Consider the following 15648-nt stretch of genomic DNA (forward strand, 5'->3'; position numbering starts at 1 on the left):
CCAGGTGAGTCAGCAAGTGCCCACAGGTACCTCAGCTCCCTTATATTACAATCCCTCTCTAAATATTTACCCCAAACCCCAATAGAAGGAGCCTGCTTCCCCCTGCTGGAAGAGTCACAGCTTTGGAAACTATTCCTCGAGGTCTCCTTATTTGTACAAATAAAGTGACCTTGGGAGGCAGGCACCTGCACTGGGTGTGCTCTCGGTCCACAGCTCCCCAAGGAACGGGTTCAGTGTCCGGTGACATATTCAAGCCTAGGAGGGTCACTCTCCTTTCTTTGTCCCCAGCGAAGTGCTTCTCACTTGCCTAGGTCGGGTCAATCAGAATTACATGCTGGCGGCCAGTGCTATCTCTGGGCTCTGAGGGCTGGCTGTGTATCCAAAGCAGGGGCTTTAAACTTGTTTCTTGTTCACCTTTGGCAAAAACAACCCAGGGTAATGAGCACCTAGTCTCTAAATGCCGTGACTTGGTCAAAGGAGGCCGGTTCCTTGGAGAAACGGAGATTACAGGTGTGAGCCAGGACATATACCATCTTGCAGAGGCTCCCAAAAGCCAAAGATGCTGACAGACCATCGAGAAGATTCATACATTCAAAGGATCAAGGCATCTCCAATCTATTTAAGTCTATGAGTTCATAAAAATACTAAATCTGAACTAACTGGCCACTATGCTGAGTGACTTTTGCTTGACTGGGCTAAGAGATGTCCCCCTAGAAACGTTATTTCTAGGTATGTCTGCAGGGGGTGTTTCTGGAAGAGGTTAGCGTCTGAATCAATGGACTGAGTAGATGGTCCTTCCCAAGTAGGTGGGCCTCACCAAACCCGGTGAGGGCCTGAAGGGCGCACAAAGGTAGAGGAAGGGCAAATTGGCTCTTTTTTTGCTAGAGCTGGGACATATCTTCAGCACCTGGTTCTTGGCCCTAATTTCCGCTCACACCACCACCAGCTTTCCTGGATCTTCACGGGCAGATGGCAGATTGTGGGGCTTCTCAGCCTCCATAATTTCATGAGCCAATTCCCATCATAAACCTCCTCTTGTATGTATCTATTTATCTCCCATCTGGCCTATTTGTGTGTGTTAAACATGAGCCATATTAAAGGTTTATATATTTTTAAAAATTTTTAAAAAGATTTTATTTTATTTTTTTAAAGATTTTATTTATTTATTTGACAGAGAGATCGCAGGTAGGCAGAGAGGGAGGCAGAGAGAGAGAGGAGGAAGCAGGCTCCCTGCAGAGCAGAGAGCCAGATGCGGGGCTCGATCCCAGGACCCTGGGATCATGACCTGAGCCGAAGGCAGAGGCTTCAACCCACTGAGCCACTCAGGTGCCCCAAAAGATTTTATTTTTAAGTAATCTCTACACCCAGCATGGGGCTCAAACTTACAACCCTGAGATCAAGAGTCCCATGCTCCACTGGCTGAGCCAGGAGCCCCTAAAAAAGTATATATATTTATATATATTTTAAAATAATTTAATGATATATTTTAATAATTTGTAATTTAATAAATTTATTTAATAAATATAAATAAGATTTTATTTATTTAAGAGAGACCTCGTGCACGAGTAGGGGGAGGGGCACAGGGAGAAGCAGACTCCCCACTGAGCAGGGAGCCCGACATCGGGGGATCCCAGGACCCTAATATCATGATCTGAGCAGAAGGCAGATGCTTAACCGACTGAGCCATCCAGGCGCCCTGCCCCTAAACATATTTTTAAAACAAATTTGCTAGTGGTAACCTGTGCTTCCTCATTAATAGATTAAATACAAGGGTCCAGTGGCAAGTCTAAGACTACCATAATTTCAAGGTCATGATGACCATGAGCAGTATTTGGAGAGCCCTGCAACAATTCTAATGGGATGTGAACACTGTGATTTTTATTTGTGACAATGACCTAAATGCCAAAGTTAATCATGGGAGGAGATACTGAAATTTCAGTTAGAGGTTAGTGAAAATAAAGATTCATTTCTGATCCACGTTTGCAGCCCCTCTGGATTCTGACCATGGGTTTAGGAGCTCCGGGCTACCTTCTTTTACCTCCAGGTATCAGTACAAACCATCCCCTGTGTGGGTAGAAGTTTTCGAATTTATCAAAGCACATTCCCGCACAGTCATTTATTTAGTGGGACTCCCTGACTGTCTCTTGAAGTTGGAAGGTGCTATTAGACCCATTTTACAGGTGGGAACCTGGAGTATAAAAGCTTAATACACTTGTTTGAGGTTTCATGATGATAATGACCAATGATAATGACTAAAGCTGGAAATGGAACCAGGTCCCCTAACTCCTGGCCCACGGCCAACTCTTTTATACCCAGCTGCCAAAAATGCTGTTTAATTACCTTTTCACAAAGTTTTTGTTTTCATTTTTAAATTTTTTGAAGCTTTTATTTGTTTATTTGACAGAGAGAGAGAGAGACCACAGCAGAGGGAGAGACAGAAGCAGATTCCCTGCTGAGCAGGGAGGCCGATGCGGGCAGGGCTCAATCCCAGGATCCCTGGATCATGACCTGAGCCGAAGGCAGATGCTTAACCAATTTAGCCACCCAGGTGCTCCATTGCAAAGTTTTATTTTGAGAGAACCCACAGCCTTTCTCCTGAGCTCACCATCCTGTTTTGTCATTTCTCAGGACACCCACAGAGGGGTCACGTTGATTCATGTGGCGGCTGGGCATCTGGGAGCTTTGATTTACCTGTGAGCAGAGGTAGTCATTACCCTGTCCGTGGGGGAGCATCAGTCCTGCAAGGCGCTGGTGACCTCCCTTTGACCTTTGACAAGTCATTCTCTCTCACCTGGTCTCAGTTTCTTCTTTTGTAAAACAGGGTGATAAACTGTCCTCCCTTGGTTTAGGGGAACCTGTAAAGATCAGCTAAAATTATAACAGTAAGAAGAGAAGAGGACATGCCATGTCCATGGGAGGAATTGTCACCTGTGATCTTGTCATTGCCGTGAGTTAGGACTGAGCCTACCCACCCCTTGCCTTTAGAAGTCAAAGATCTAGACTGCAAGGGCTGGGGGAGAAAAAGAAGTCAAAGATCAATAACCCCCATAAAGATCAATAAAAAGAAAGATCCATAGACCCCCCCAAGTCTCTAACCTGATCACCCGCTTTGCTCCTTTTGAGGAGTCTACACTCGGGACAATCTGATGTTTACTGTGCCCGTGCGTCCCTAAACATCCCCCACTCTGTACCTTTACTCATGCTCTGCCCACTGCCTGGACAGCCCTCTCCCATGCCTTACCTGGGGGACGCCCGTTAGCCATCAGGTTTCAGCTTGCAGATTTCTGCTTCTCTAGGGAGCCCTCCCGGACCCTCCGGTGGAGGTTCAGTGTGCCGGCCCCATGCTCATCCCAATCTGACCTCTTATCTGTCTGTCTCCACTTCATACTGTGCAGTCCCTGAGGTCGGAGACTCTATCTATGTTGTTCCCCCCTTTTCCAGGGCTTAGTGCCTTACGGTCTGAGCCTCACTTGCCCCATCTGCAAAATGGGAATGAAACTTACCTTGCAGGGTGTGCTGGCCACGCGTGCTTTGCCGCCAAGAAACTATTCCTCCTCCTTCCTGATGAGAGTGCCCCAAACTTCCTTTGGGAAACTACTTCTTTCCTATTATTCCCTGTTCAGTGGTTGGAGACTGACCCCAGGCTCAGCTCTGAGGAGGTTATAATTAAGGTTTTCTGTCACTTGCAACCCCAAGCACAAGGATTAAATGACATAACGCTTACAAATGTAATTCAATCAACATTCCCCGGACATCTAGTTTCTGGCCAGCCAGAGATGAAAAGACAGAGTCACCGCCTTTGCCAAACGTAAGTGCCAAGCACACAGTAGCTGTTCATCCAGTGTAATCTCCCCCCCTTCGTTACCCATGGGCCAGGTGCATGGCCAACTAGAAGAGTCACAATAAATGTTTATTGAATCAAATGATTTATTCAAAGCTTCCATTGGCCAAAGTCCAGAGGAGAGGCCCCCAGGAACCAGGAATGTCAGACGGCAGTTGCTGGTTTAGAGTGAAGCTGTTTGCCCAGCCAGTGCCACCCCCGGGGGCAGACTCCTTTCTGCAGGGAGGGTATCTGCCCCACAGCAAATGGTATGAACCTCCCAACCTCCAGGCCCCGAGCCAGGCTTCAGGAACTCAGACCATAGCTGCTTTCCAAGATGGGTGGGGGAGGGTAAAAGCCAGACCCCAAAGCGCAGGTTGTCTTGTTTATTTTGAAGTCAGGCATCCTTTGGGAATCTGAGGAAAGCTACAGGACTTCTTGTGGGGGGGGGAGTGCATACAGTTGACCATTCTGGGGTCCATGATCTCATGTATCCTGGTTACAGACTCCTGAACAGGAACATCTACAAGGTTTCTTCTCCACCCAAGATCCTGGGAATCTCTGTTCCTTGCTTTGTTTTCACCTTCGGAAAGTTCCACTGCTCCGCTGCAGGAATATGGCTGAACATATCGGGGTTTGAGCTAACAGGGGGGCCAGGGACTGGGCTTAGGAAAAACAGGAAGGTATTTCCCACAGTTCTGGGTGCTGGAAGCCTGAGATCGGGAGCCAGCACATGGGTTCTGGTGAGCACCCCGTCTGAGTTACAGGGGAGAGGACGAGGGTGCTCGCTGGGATCCCTCTGATTAGGGCACTAATCCCACTCAGGAGGCTCCCACCCTTGTGACCTAGTCACCTCCCACAGGGCATCGTCTGAACACTACCACATCGGGGGGTTAGCATTTCAACATGGGAATCTGGGGGACATATTCAGCCCATACCAATGCCTTTGGGAGAGTCCAACTCCCTTCAGAAAAATCCTCCCCCAGGAGCTGCGGGCCTCATGGTTAGTGTCCTAATCTCCTAATCTGAGGCAGGAGCTCGGGTGCGGGTAGCTGATTTGGAATGAGGCCCCAGGGGCCAGGAGCGGGAGACTGAGGCAGGGTAAAAACGAACGGAGGGAAAGCCAGTCAAGGGTGCTTATGGGGTTCCCCACCCCCGTGAGCAGTGGGGCCAGCCCCCTGCTGGGCCAGTCTGCGGAGCTGCTGCACAGCACAAGTCCCAGAACGTTCCACCCAGGGACAGAGAGAAGCGTTTGTCCCCCTTAGGTCTGTCTCCCCTGGATGTAGGGCTACCAGAGAAATGTTAGCCTTCGCCTGCGTGGAGGCCCCGCACACACCCATGGGAGCAGTTTCCTGAAGGGAAGGGGGAAGCTACTCGAGGTCAAGGTCAGGTACCCACATCTCTATAGAGCTGCAGCTGACAGAAGAAAGTGGGCTGAGAGGAGGGGAGGGGGGCTGGGGGTGCTTGAGGAGAGGGTGTGACCACCAGTGACCGCAGAGGCTCCTTACCCCTCCCCGTCCCTGGAGGTGGGATCTGAGCGCCTTTCCTGCTCCCAGAGGCTGCCCCAGGGGCCCCGTGATGGTGACAGAGCTCATGTCTGAGGCCAGGTGAGGCCTCTGGAGAAGTTTTAATGTGTAGGTGGGCAAGTGTGGGGACCCACTCGTCTGACAGTGCCCCCCAAAATCCTCACAGGCAAGTTTCTTTCTTTTTTTTTAAAGATTTTTAAATTTTATTTATTTGTTAGAGCGAGCACACAAGCTGGGGGCGTGGCAGGTGGAGGGGGAAGCAGGCTGCCCGCGGAGCTGGGAGCCCGAGACGCAGGGCTCGATCCCAGGACCCTGGCATCATGACCTGAGTGAAGACAGATCCTGAACGGACGGAGCCACCCAGGCGCCCCAAGTTTCCTTCTTATTCCACCCGCCACCCACCCACCTGTAGTGGCCTGCCTCGTCTTCGGTCCCTCCCGCCCTCTGGGAACAGGGACCAGGTTCAGAGGACACCTGGGAAGCTCCCGAAGGGCTTGCACACCCGCAGGGGCCTCCGGGGCAGGTCAGGTTTACTGGAAGCCTCAGCATGTCCCTCCGAGAGGCGTTACTGGACAGCGCAGGGCGACCCGCTAGGCCGAGGCTGCCTACATTCCTTCCCTGTGCGGGGTGGCCCCTGCTCCCGGGACGCACCTGTCATTCTTGGGGCTCCTGATGCCATGGCCAAGGGGAGCGAGGTTGCTCTGGGGAGGAAGCCCCCAGAGGTGGGGGTAGGGGGAAGGAGCCGCACTGCAGCCCGGCACCCCCGGCCTAGACGGCCTGGCGGCCTCCGCACCCCAAGTGGCCTCCTCTGCTCTCAAACCCCCATCCTCACCTCCTCTGGGGGACGCCTGCCGTGGACGGTCCCCAGCACGCGGGGAGCGCCCGATGCCGTCCCTCACAAGTCGTTTACTGAGACTCGGGGCGTTCAGGCTGAATTTCTCGGCCCCGGGTACGTGCGGTTCTCTTCACCTCCAGCAGGCCGGGTCCGAGCTAAAGAGCGGGGGTGGGTGTGCTCGAAGTGGCAGTCTCGTCCGGCGTCTTCCAGCTTCACGGGACCACTGCCGGGCATGCCACACCCCAAGCCACACACCCGCTGGCGCCCCACTAGTTTCCTGCTCCCCTAAACAGGCAGGCCCACCGATGACTCATGGGGGACAAGGAGGGCACAGCTGTCCGGTGTGGAATGGGGCGGCACGTGGGGCCCGGGCGACTCCCGGTGGGGCTGGAGATGCCTGTTTGTTCTCTCTCCCGGCCCGCAGTTGTGAGCGCCAACATTCAGCTGGTGACAAGGAGACCAGGCTTCCAGGGGGAGTCGGGCTGTGGCACCTGACATGAGGACCATGGCCTAGGTCCTGAGCCCCCCCACCCCCGCCCCGGGGGCGGACAGCAAGGAGGCGACCTCCCATCTCCTGAAGAGAGTTAGACGCCGGGAGACAATCTGTCATTAGGGCAGGGCCACGTGGCTGGCCCCTCTGCCTCGGACACCAGCCCACCCCAAAAGCCTGGTGATGGAGGAAGACCCCACGGCTCCGAGTTTCAACCACACACAAACCGGTCATGGAAGTTTGAAAGAGATTTATTTAAAAACAGAACAAAAAAGAAGCTTTGGTATTTCAAAACCCAACAATCATCGGTCACTAGAAAGTTAGACACCTCCCGTCAAGCCCAGAAGTACAAAAAGCACAGATCTCCACAGGCTCCTGAAGAGAGACAATGTGCCAACCCAGGGTGAGCCGGGACCCGCCCTCCGCACAGGCCGGGTGGGCCGGCCCGGGTCACAGGTCACCTCCGCCACTCACTGTCTCAAGTGGACGCCAAAGCCGCCCCGCCAGACCCCAACAATAATAAATTAAAAATTCAGTCGAGAAAGAACACGTTAAATGAGGAAGAGAACACAGTTTTTCCTAGACATGTCTTTTCAAAAGGGGGTCTATGTCCTGGGACAGAAGAAAGGGGGTGGGGAAGCGGAAGGAGTGAGTTCAATTTCAAGTATTTTCCATCTAGGTTCATTTTATTGAGTCGAGAGCTTACAAAAAGTCCACTGGGCCTCCCCTCCCGCTCCCCGAGGCCGACTCCTGAACATCCACACGCGCTCTGCGTCACCGGTGTCCCCAACAAGGCACAAAAGGGTGGGTGCTCTCCAAGGCTCCCTGTTGGCGCGGCAGGACTGTCAGCGCCGGGCGTCTGGTGCAGACGGGGCTGAAAGCGGGGCTGTGGGCGCGCTCAGACACTGGGGTCCTCCTGTTCAATGAGCAAAACAGGTTGTTACTCTTCACCACCAACCTGGGGAGGCGACACGATTACCAGGGGGAGCAGGGGACGGAGATGACCCTGGTGGCCCCCCTGCCCAGGCTCCGATCGGGCTCTGCAGCCACTCCTGGCCCAGGGCCGTGCCACAGCTGCCGTGGAGTCCATGGCCTGGACCCCTCCGCGGGCCCGCGCCGTGTTTGCCGGGCTCTGGTCTGCCGTGGCCCAGCTCGAGCCCGAGGAAACGGAGGGCCGGGCGGGTAGCACCCCCAAATTAGGGGTTTGGCTTGCCCCCATCCTGGATCAGGTGGGGAACCCGAGGCAGATGGCTGTAGCCAGAGGCCCACCAAGCAGCAGTGGAAAGCAGCCTGCCTCCCTCAGAGGCTGTCAGCCCCTGTTCTCATCCGGCTCGGAAAGATTTTTCATGTGACTTTCCGTGTGTTCTTCAGGTCAGAGGTCAGACCTGCCGCCCACCCCTCCCCCACTCCTGCAGGCCGACTGCTGCCGCTTCTCAGTCTGGCCTCGGGCCAGAAACCAGAAACCAGAAGGCGCGGAGCCCTCGGTGGAGGTAATGAGGCATTTCTCCCGAGCTGGCGCAGGCTCCTTCACCACTGAGAGCACAGATCGAGAGCTCGGGTATCTCTCCGCTCACCAGTCGGACAAGAGGGGAAAGAAAGGGAAGAAAGCCCAGCTCCCTCTGAGGGACTTTCTCCTGTGACTGCTAAGAATGGACACCCTTCTGTTCCCTCTCCCGGGAAATCCTGGCAGCGAGAAAGCACAGGGGGCCTCCCCGAGGCTGAGCCTGATCCCCAAGACACATTTCAGCCGAGAGTCCCACAGTGGCTGAGCTCAAAGTCACGGCTTCCTGGGGGCAAAGATGTTTCAGGAAACAGGGTGGGGAAGGATCGTGCCCTGCACTGACGAGATGACCCCCTTAGCTGATGCACAGCGAGGGCAGTGAACGGGGCCCTCGGGGTGAAGACAGGGCTCCCCCCAACTGCAGCTTACATGGAGGCTTGGGTCAACGTAGGGGCTTGTTGCAATTCGTAAATGCTGCGATTTACTGGGGCCGGGAAGGGTCTGTCCCTGGGAGGCCAGCAGACAGCTACCCACCCCTGGCCTTCCCAGGGTCTCCTCTTAGAAGTCACTTTCTGACATCCTCTCTAAACATACTCCTCTCTGTGTTGCCGGCGGAGGGTACTGGCTTAGAAGGGGACCCCAGGGACGCCTGAATGGCTCAGTTGGTTAAGCGTCTGCCTTTGGTTCAGGTCACAATCCTGGGGTCCTGGGACTGAGCCCCGCGTCAGGCTCCCTGCTCAGCGGAGAGCCTGCTTCTCCCTCTGCCAGCTGCTCCCCGGCTTGTGCGCTGGCTCTCTCTCTCACTCTTGCGCTATCTCAAATAAATAAAGTCTTCAAAAAGATAAAAAGGAGGAGACCCAGTACGGCCCGGGCCCGGGCCCTCCCCTGCGCTGAGCTCCGGACAGAACACAAGACCAGGGCCCCGGGCTCTGAGGACACAGGGGCTTTATACCTTACTCCTGAAGAGGGGCTTGGCCCCAGGCCCACAGTACTCGTTGTAGATGAGCTTGAAGAGGAAGAGGTGGAAGAGGGTGATGAGGGAGGCCACGCTGAACCAGAAGAGGAAGGGCAGCCCGGGGTCCTGCTGGGCCATGTGCTCATCGTGGGCCAAGATGGCCTTGAGGTGCAGCGTGTGGCGCAGGTCCTGCAGGTGCGTGAGGTCGGTGGAGATGTACAGCAGCGGCGTGATGGGCTGCGTCACCATGACCGGGAAAATGTGGCCCTGCGGCGCCGAGGTCAGCTCCACGGGCTCCTCCAGGCAGCCCGCCTCGCACGCGTAGACCTTGACGGGCTGGCCGCGCGGCTCCACGGACACGTGCAGGTACGGCTTGCCCTCGGGGTCCGCGAGCACGGCCAGGTCGATGTGGTCGTTCTTGTAGCGGATGCCGCGCAGGGCGTAGCTGTTGTGCAGCACGTCGGGGTCGGCCTGGAACTGCAGGTGGTTCTCGGTGAACTGGAGGCCCCCGAAGCTGAGCACCATGCCCTGCAGGATGCCGGGGGCGCCGACCCGCACCAGCCCCTTGCAGCCGCGCTTCTGCAAGGTCAGCCTCCACAGGTCGGACAGCTGCAGGATCTGCGGGACCGAGGCCAGGCGGCCCGGCCACAGGTTCTCGGCGTGCATGGTGGCGTGGCCGCTGAAGCAGTGGTCTTCGTAGTTGAGCGTCGACTCCATCTGGTCGCGCTCCCGGTGGCTCAGGCCGGGGTTGAGCAGGGGGGCCGGGGAGCAGGAGAGCATGTAGTACAGTGTCAGGTTCACGGTCAGGCCCGAAGGGGTGTGGGCGTCCGTGATCTTCTTCATTTCCACACCTGTAATGCCACGAAGGGTGCACGGTTAAGGAGGAATGGTGTGGCCGGGAGGCCAAGGTCATGACAAGAAGAACAACAAGAGAAGGAAGCTTTGGCCTCGAGGAGGCACATGGCAGCTCCGGTCTCCCCCGAGGAGGAGACAAAGTCATTCAGTTTGACCCTGTAGGCCTGAAACCTAAAATCCTGCTCAAAGTGGGGCCTCCTGCCAGCGCCCAGAACACAGATGGGGCCAGGACGTGGCCAAAGTCAAGCCCTCTGTCTCCAGAACACAGTCATCAGCGCCCTGGCCGTTTCCCCTGCTCCTTGCTCACATCTCGTTCTCCAGCCCTGGAGCTTTAAGTAACATCTGAACACCCGATCTCCCAAATCTGTATGAGTTCTAGACTCAAACAGCTGTGGGGTGTCCCTGCTTGCTTTCCATCCCACACAGACTCAGATTCACCATCCTCACCAAGGTCTACAGGGCCCTTCGGGATCTGGTGATCCCTTCCCTCACCTGCAACCTGCCGGCCTCGCTGGCCTCAACCACACCTGCTTGCTCCCTCCACATCATCACTCGGCAGCCTTCTTGTTATTCAGGTCTGAGCTAAGTGCTTCCTCCTCGGTGTCCCCGGCAACTGGAGCTAACCCCACTCTCCCCTCACCCCGTCACCCTCCAACGCGTACTTTTACCTTTACCGAACTTTTTATTCCGAAAAGTTCCCTTCCTTACTGATTCAGATTTTCACTTTTCTGGTATCATCTTCCTCCCATCCAGAATCTGAGCAAGCACCAGAACAGGAACTTTGTTCTAATTCACTTCCACACCCCTCATATGGGGAGAACAGTCCCTGGCAAGATCCAAACAATTCTTGCTGAGTGGATTAAACACACGTTAAGCAAGTAAGCGTAAGAATGGAGACATCACGCACCCTGGAAACCAACATCTCTCTCTCATCTAGAATAGGATTTCCTTTACTGCAACAGTCAACGAGGGAAAGGAGTTTTCATTTGACCTGCCCATTCCAACCTGCTGGAGAAGACGTTCCATTCCCTCCCAGTGGAAAGGTGCAGCCACTCTGGCCAAGGCACACTTCAGCCGAGTGGGAGTCCTGCCTTGGGGGCGCCTGGGGCATGTGACTCTTGATCTCCGAGTTGTGAGTTCAAGTCCCACATTAGGCACAGAGTTCGCTTAAAAACAAAGAAAAAAGCCCATGCCTGTCACCAGCCAGATTGTGGGAAACTGAGGAGAGAATCTGGGGACATCCAGGCCTCTCTCCGCCTGTTGATTTATCCTCTAAAAACTGGCCCCCACATCCATTCTCCGTATCAGTGCTCATCTACAAGAACAAGGAACAGTAAGACCTGTTTTCACGCTCATTCTTTCATTAGAATCTCACATCAGACCACCCCACTACTCCCCTTCAGTGTCCCCTTTGTACACTTTAGCGGAGTATCTCCACGGTGGCCCGTGTACTCCTGGTGTAAGGTGTGGACTGTGGACCAGGAACTGGCCAGGTCTCACCTGGGCTGAAGAGCTGAGCCCAGAGGTGCTGGTGGTCCTGAAGGAGCTCAGCCGCGGGCATCTCCAAGAGCTCCAGCATTTCCTTTCGGGCCAAATCCTGGAGCACCTTGAGCTCCTTGGATGCTTTGCTTTTGAGCACCTGGGGGCTAATGGGGCCTGAAACATGCACCACCCACAACACTGTCTCGTCCAGTTGTGTCTTGGGAGCCACTTGGAGCCGGTTCACTAGCTTCTTGGCGGCCACCACCACCAGGTGCACCAGCCCCGTGGGAAAAGGCGGGGACCGGCCTGAGTAGAGGAGGAACTGATGATCTCCCACCTTCTCCAGGGTACTGGTGAAGGCTCTGGGGACCGGGCCGGCAGTAGGCCCCACAGTCTGCAGCGCGGCCACCCGCTCCGTGGGATTGTTGAGCTGGATACGCTGCAGATAGACGTGGGGTCGGCCCCGGTGCGCCAGAAAGTCCTCTTGCAGAAGCACGCAGTCGCGGCCTGATCCTGTGACCAGGCCAGAGGCCGAGGCGGGCCCGGGGGCGGCGGCCGCAGGGCCAGGACCCGAGGTCCCAAGCTGCAGGCAACGCACTCGGCGCAGCAGCCCTTCACGTAGCAGCAGCACTGACTCTCCCGCTTCGGAGAGCGCACTGAGCGGGCGCAGCTGCACGAAGGGCACGAAGTCCGGCGCCACGGCGGGCTCTCGTTCTCCGGGAGTCACCCACAGCCGGTTGGCGGCCACGTCCAGTGCCAGGAAGCCGTTGGCCACCAGGGCCGGCACTCCAGGGCCCAGTGGAACAGCCTCGCCGCGCTCCCGCAGGCCGCGCCAGGAACGGGTGGCCGCCTCCAGGCAGGCAGAGGGCTCAGCGGCGCCCGACTCGCCGCGGGACCAGGGCAGTAGGTGCAGGCCGCCCGCGGCCCGCCGCGCCCCGGAGCCGGCGAACCACAGAAGCAGCAGCAGGAGGCCGAGCAGGCAGAGTAGGCGGCGGGCCCAGCTGCTCGACAGGAGTCCCGGCAGCCCCTTAAGCCGCTGCTGCAGCCACATCGGGCCGCCAGGCGCGGCGCGGGGGCGGCCGCCGGGCCCGCCGCCCAGCCCACCGGCCCGGCCGCCCGCGCCTCACTCCCAGGCCCGGACCGCGGCGCCCACCCCGGCCCCTGCCGTAGCCGCCGCAGCAGCAGACACCGCCGCTTCCTCCTCCTTCTCTGTTTCCCCCGGCCGTCAAACAACGCCGGCCGTCAAGCACCGCCGGGTCTTTTGCGACACGCAGGAAAGGAGGGGGCGGAGGGAAGAGACAGGGGCGGGCCAGAGAGAAGGGGGCGGAGCCACGGCCAGGCGCGCCGGGAGCCATCGGGGCTGGACTGTAGTACCTCCGACAGATAAAGCGCAGTCCCAGAGAGGGCTGGGGTCTGGGGTGGGGATTGGAAGCATCCAACGCGCTTGCAGAAAAAAAAAATACTGAGCCAGCCAAGCTGAACACGTGTTGGGCCCAGTTTGCTACTGATGGATTCAACAGCCCTAAGAGTGAAAAAAAATAAAAAGGAGACTTTTCTGTAAAAATGACCATCCTCCCTGCAAAAAAATATAGAGAAGAAAGGAGGAAAGGAAGGAAGGAACGGACGAACGAAGCAAGGTTGGAAAGAAAGAAAGAGGAAAGTAACCATTGTAAACTAGACTTTTTAGGAAATATTTTGTTGACAATTCTTCCAGACCTGTCTGGCTGCATGTTCAGCATATAGACACACGAACCCCGCCCAGGACTGTCCATTTCTCTACCACACCAAGTCGTCTTTTTGATGTCACCCTGAGTTTTAATTCATGAAATGACATGAGACATTAAAGTCTCATTATTTGAAAATGCCTTTAAATTGTGAATTATCGGTGCAAAAGAGAAATTTTGTTTTTTTTTTTCTGGGGAAAAAATTCAATACGGGCACAGGGGCGGACAATGGAGCAATTGTTTCCACTTTGGATTCAGGACATTCCAAAACCAGACAGTGCTTTTCAGTTGTCGAAAATTAAACAGTCATTTGAGGTGGCTTCCTGTGGGCTGTGAGCAGACACTGATTCATTTACCGAGTTGGGACTGTCGGCGTCCTTTGAGAAAGTACCTGTCCAGGTGATCTTTTTTTTTAAGTTATTATCAAAGCATAAACACAATTTTTTAATAGTTTACTTTTTTTAATAATCTCTATACCCAATGTGGGGCGTAAACTCACTAGCCTGACATCAAGAGTCACACACTCTTGGGATGCCTGGGTGGCTCAGTCGGTTAGGCCACTGCCTTCAGCTCGGGTCATGATCCCAGGGTCCTGGGATCGAGTCCTGCATCAGGCTCCTTGCTCGGCAGGAAGCCTGCTTCCCTCTTCACCTCTGCCTGCCACTCTACCTGCTTGTGCACTCTCTCTCTCTCTGATAAATAAATAAATAAATAAAATCCTTAAAAAAAAAAAAAAGAGTCACACACTCCTACCACAGAGCCATCCAGGCACCCCTATAAACTTCTTAATTCCCACCTGGTTCACAAACCCAACAGAATATGTTCACGGACGTGCAGGGATCCATGACCTACCGTTAGAAAGATGGGCTCCATCCAACGTCCCCTTGGGAAGGCAGAAGTCCTTGGGTGACACAGCGTGGTGAGAACAAGGGACCAGGCTTGATTCTAACTATGAAGTGGGGATGACGAGAGAATGTGCCTTTCGTGTTTTTGAGGAATAAATAAGGTTGTGCAGGCTAGGAATGCACGGTGCATGACACATAGTGAATGTTCAGTAAATGTCATAATTAATATTACATTTGCTATTACAATCAACTGTGTAATAGACATACACCTTGGCCTATTACGTGAACATTCCAGGGGGAGCAATTCCTAGAAACAGATTCCTGGGTCGAAAGGAAGCGTCATTATGTGCCCTTCACTCCCTTGCCACCCTACCCTCCCTTCCACCCCGGGAGGGAATCACAGCCCAGAGTCAACAACAGAACCACAACAAAGGGTGCCTGGGTGGCTCAGTCAGTTAAGCGGCTGCCTTCTGCTCAGGTCATGATCCCAGAGTCCTGGGATAGATTCCCGCATCCAGCTCCCCGCTCCATGGAGAGCCTGCTTCTTCCTCTCCCTCTGCCTGCCCTTCTGCCTACTTGTACTCTCTCTCTCTGTCAAATAACTAAATAAAATCTTTAAAAAAAAAAAAAAAGGTTAAAAAAAAAAAAAAAAGAACCACAACAAAGCCAGGGGCCAAGAGTATGGAGGACCCTGGCATCAGGCTTTCTGGGTTTTTGAATCTTGGCCTTACCCCTTGCTAGCAGGTCAGCTGACTTCCCGGTGCCTCAGTTTCTCCATCCATAAAGTGAGGGTTATAAAACAGAGTAGGATTGCTCTCAGACTTCAGGGACGCGGGCATGTGATACATTTTAGCATACTGCCTGGCTGAAAATAACCATTCACCATTTTTACCTATTAAGAGCGCTAAGGAGGGTAAGGGTGATGTCTTCCCCTCTCCCGACCCCTGTTATTCTGTTCCTCTCCCTAGAAGCAACTGTCGTTATTTTCCACTCACAGAAACTGTAGCATATAATATACACCTGTATCTCTCTATTTTCACTTAATAGTGAACAGCTTGGAAATCCCATCCTTATTGCTATTAAAGGGGCTAAGTTCCAGTGGGTCTGGCTGATGGATGTGAACAGGGAGGAGGAGGCTGAGGGCCGACTGGCAGCGGGGTGTGGCAGAGGCCAGCACCTTTTCCTGGCTCAGGCTCAGCAAAGGAAATGAATAAAAGAAGGAAAATGAGAAAACCAGCGCCACCCCTTGGCACCAGACAACTGCCTTCGGGGCCAGCAGTCCTCTCTGCACCTTCCCAGGGAAACCAGAGTCCTGCGCCTTTAACGGTTCACAACACGTGCAGCACGTACCAGCAGTAACATCTGGGCAGCAGCCACCGCTGGTTAAGGAGACACACTCTCGTTCTGGATGAAGTTTGGACCAGGTTCAAGTTCCAGCAATCTGGCAAAAGGACCAGAAAAAAGATGCGGAAGGAATGGAGGGCAGGCTTTGCCACGGTGAGTCCTTTCTCCAGGGAAAGCCAGCAGCCTCCTGGATTGATTGCCTCTCCCGAGTTACACCGACTCTGGGCACGTGGACCACAGGAACCCCACGGCCCAGGGATTTTTCCTGTCC

General features: G+C 54.7%; 1 protein-coding gene across 1 annotated transcript; it reads right to left on the bottom strand.

The window, feature by feature from the left end:
- Nucleotides 1–6906: 6906 nt before the first annotated feature.
- KIAA2013 (KIAA2013 ortholog) lies at nucleotides 6907–12544 on the bottom strand. Its single transcript, XM_044237175.1, has 3 exons — nucleotides 11483–12544; nucleotides 9125–9978; nucleotides 6907–7587 (listed from the first exon to the last, which is right to left on the bottom strand). The coding sequence occupies exons 1-3, from the start codon at nucleotides 12513–12515 to the stop codon at nucleotides 7570–7572; spliced, it is 1905 nt and encodes a 634-aa protein (XP_044093110.1). The 5' UTR covers nucleotides 12516–12544; the 3' UTR covers nucleotides 6907–7569.
- Between the last annotated feature and the right edge of the window lie 3104 nt (nucleotides 12545–15648).

Source organism: Neovison vison, chromosome 2 (genome assembly GCF_020171115.1).
Source record: "Neovison vison isolate M4711 chromosome 2, ASM_NN_V1, whole genome shotgun sequence".
In the NCBI taxonomy this organism is placed as follows: Eukaryota; Metazoa; Chordata; class Mammalia; order Carnivora; family Mustelidae; genus Neogale; species Neogale vison.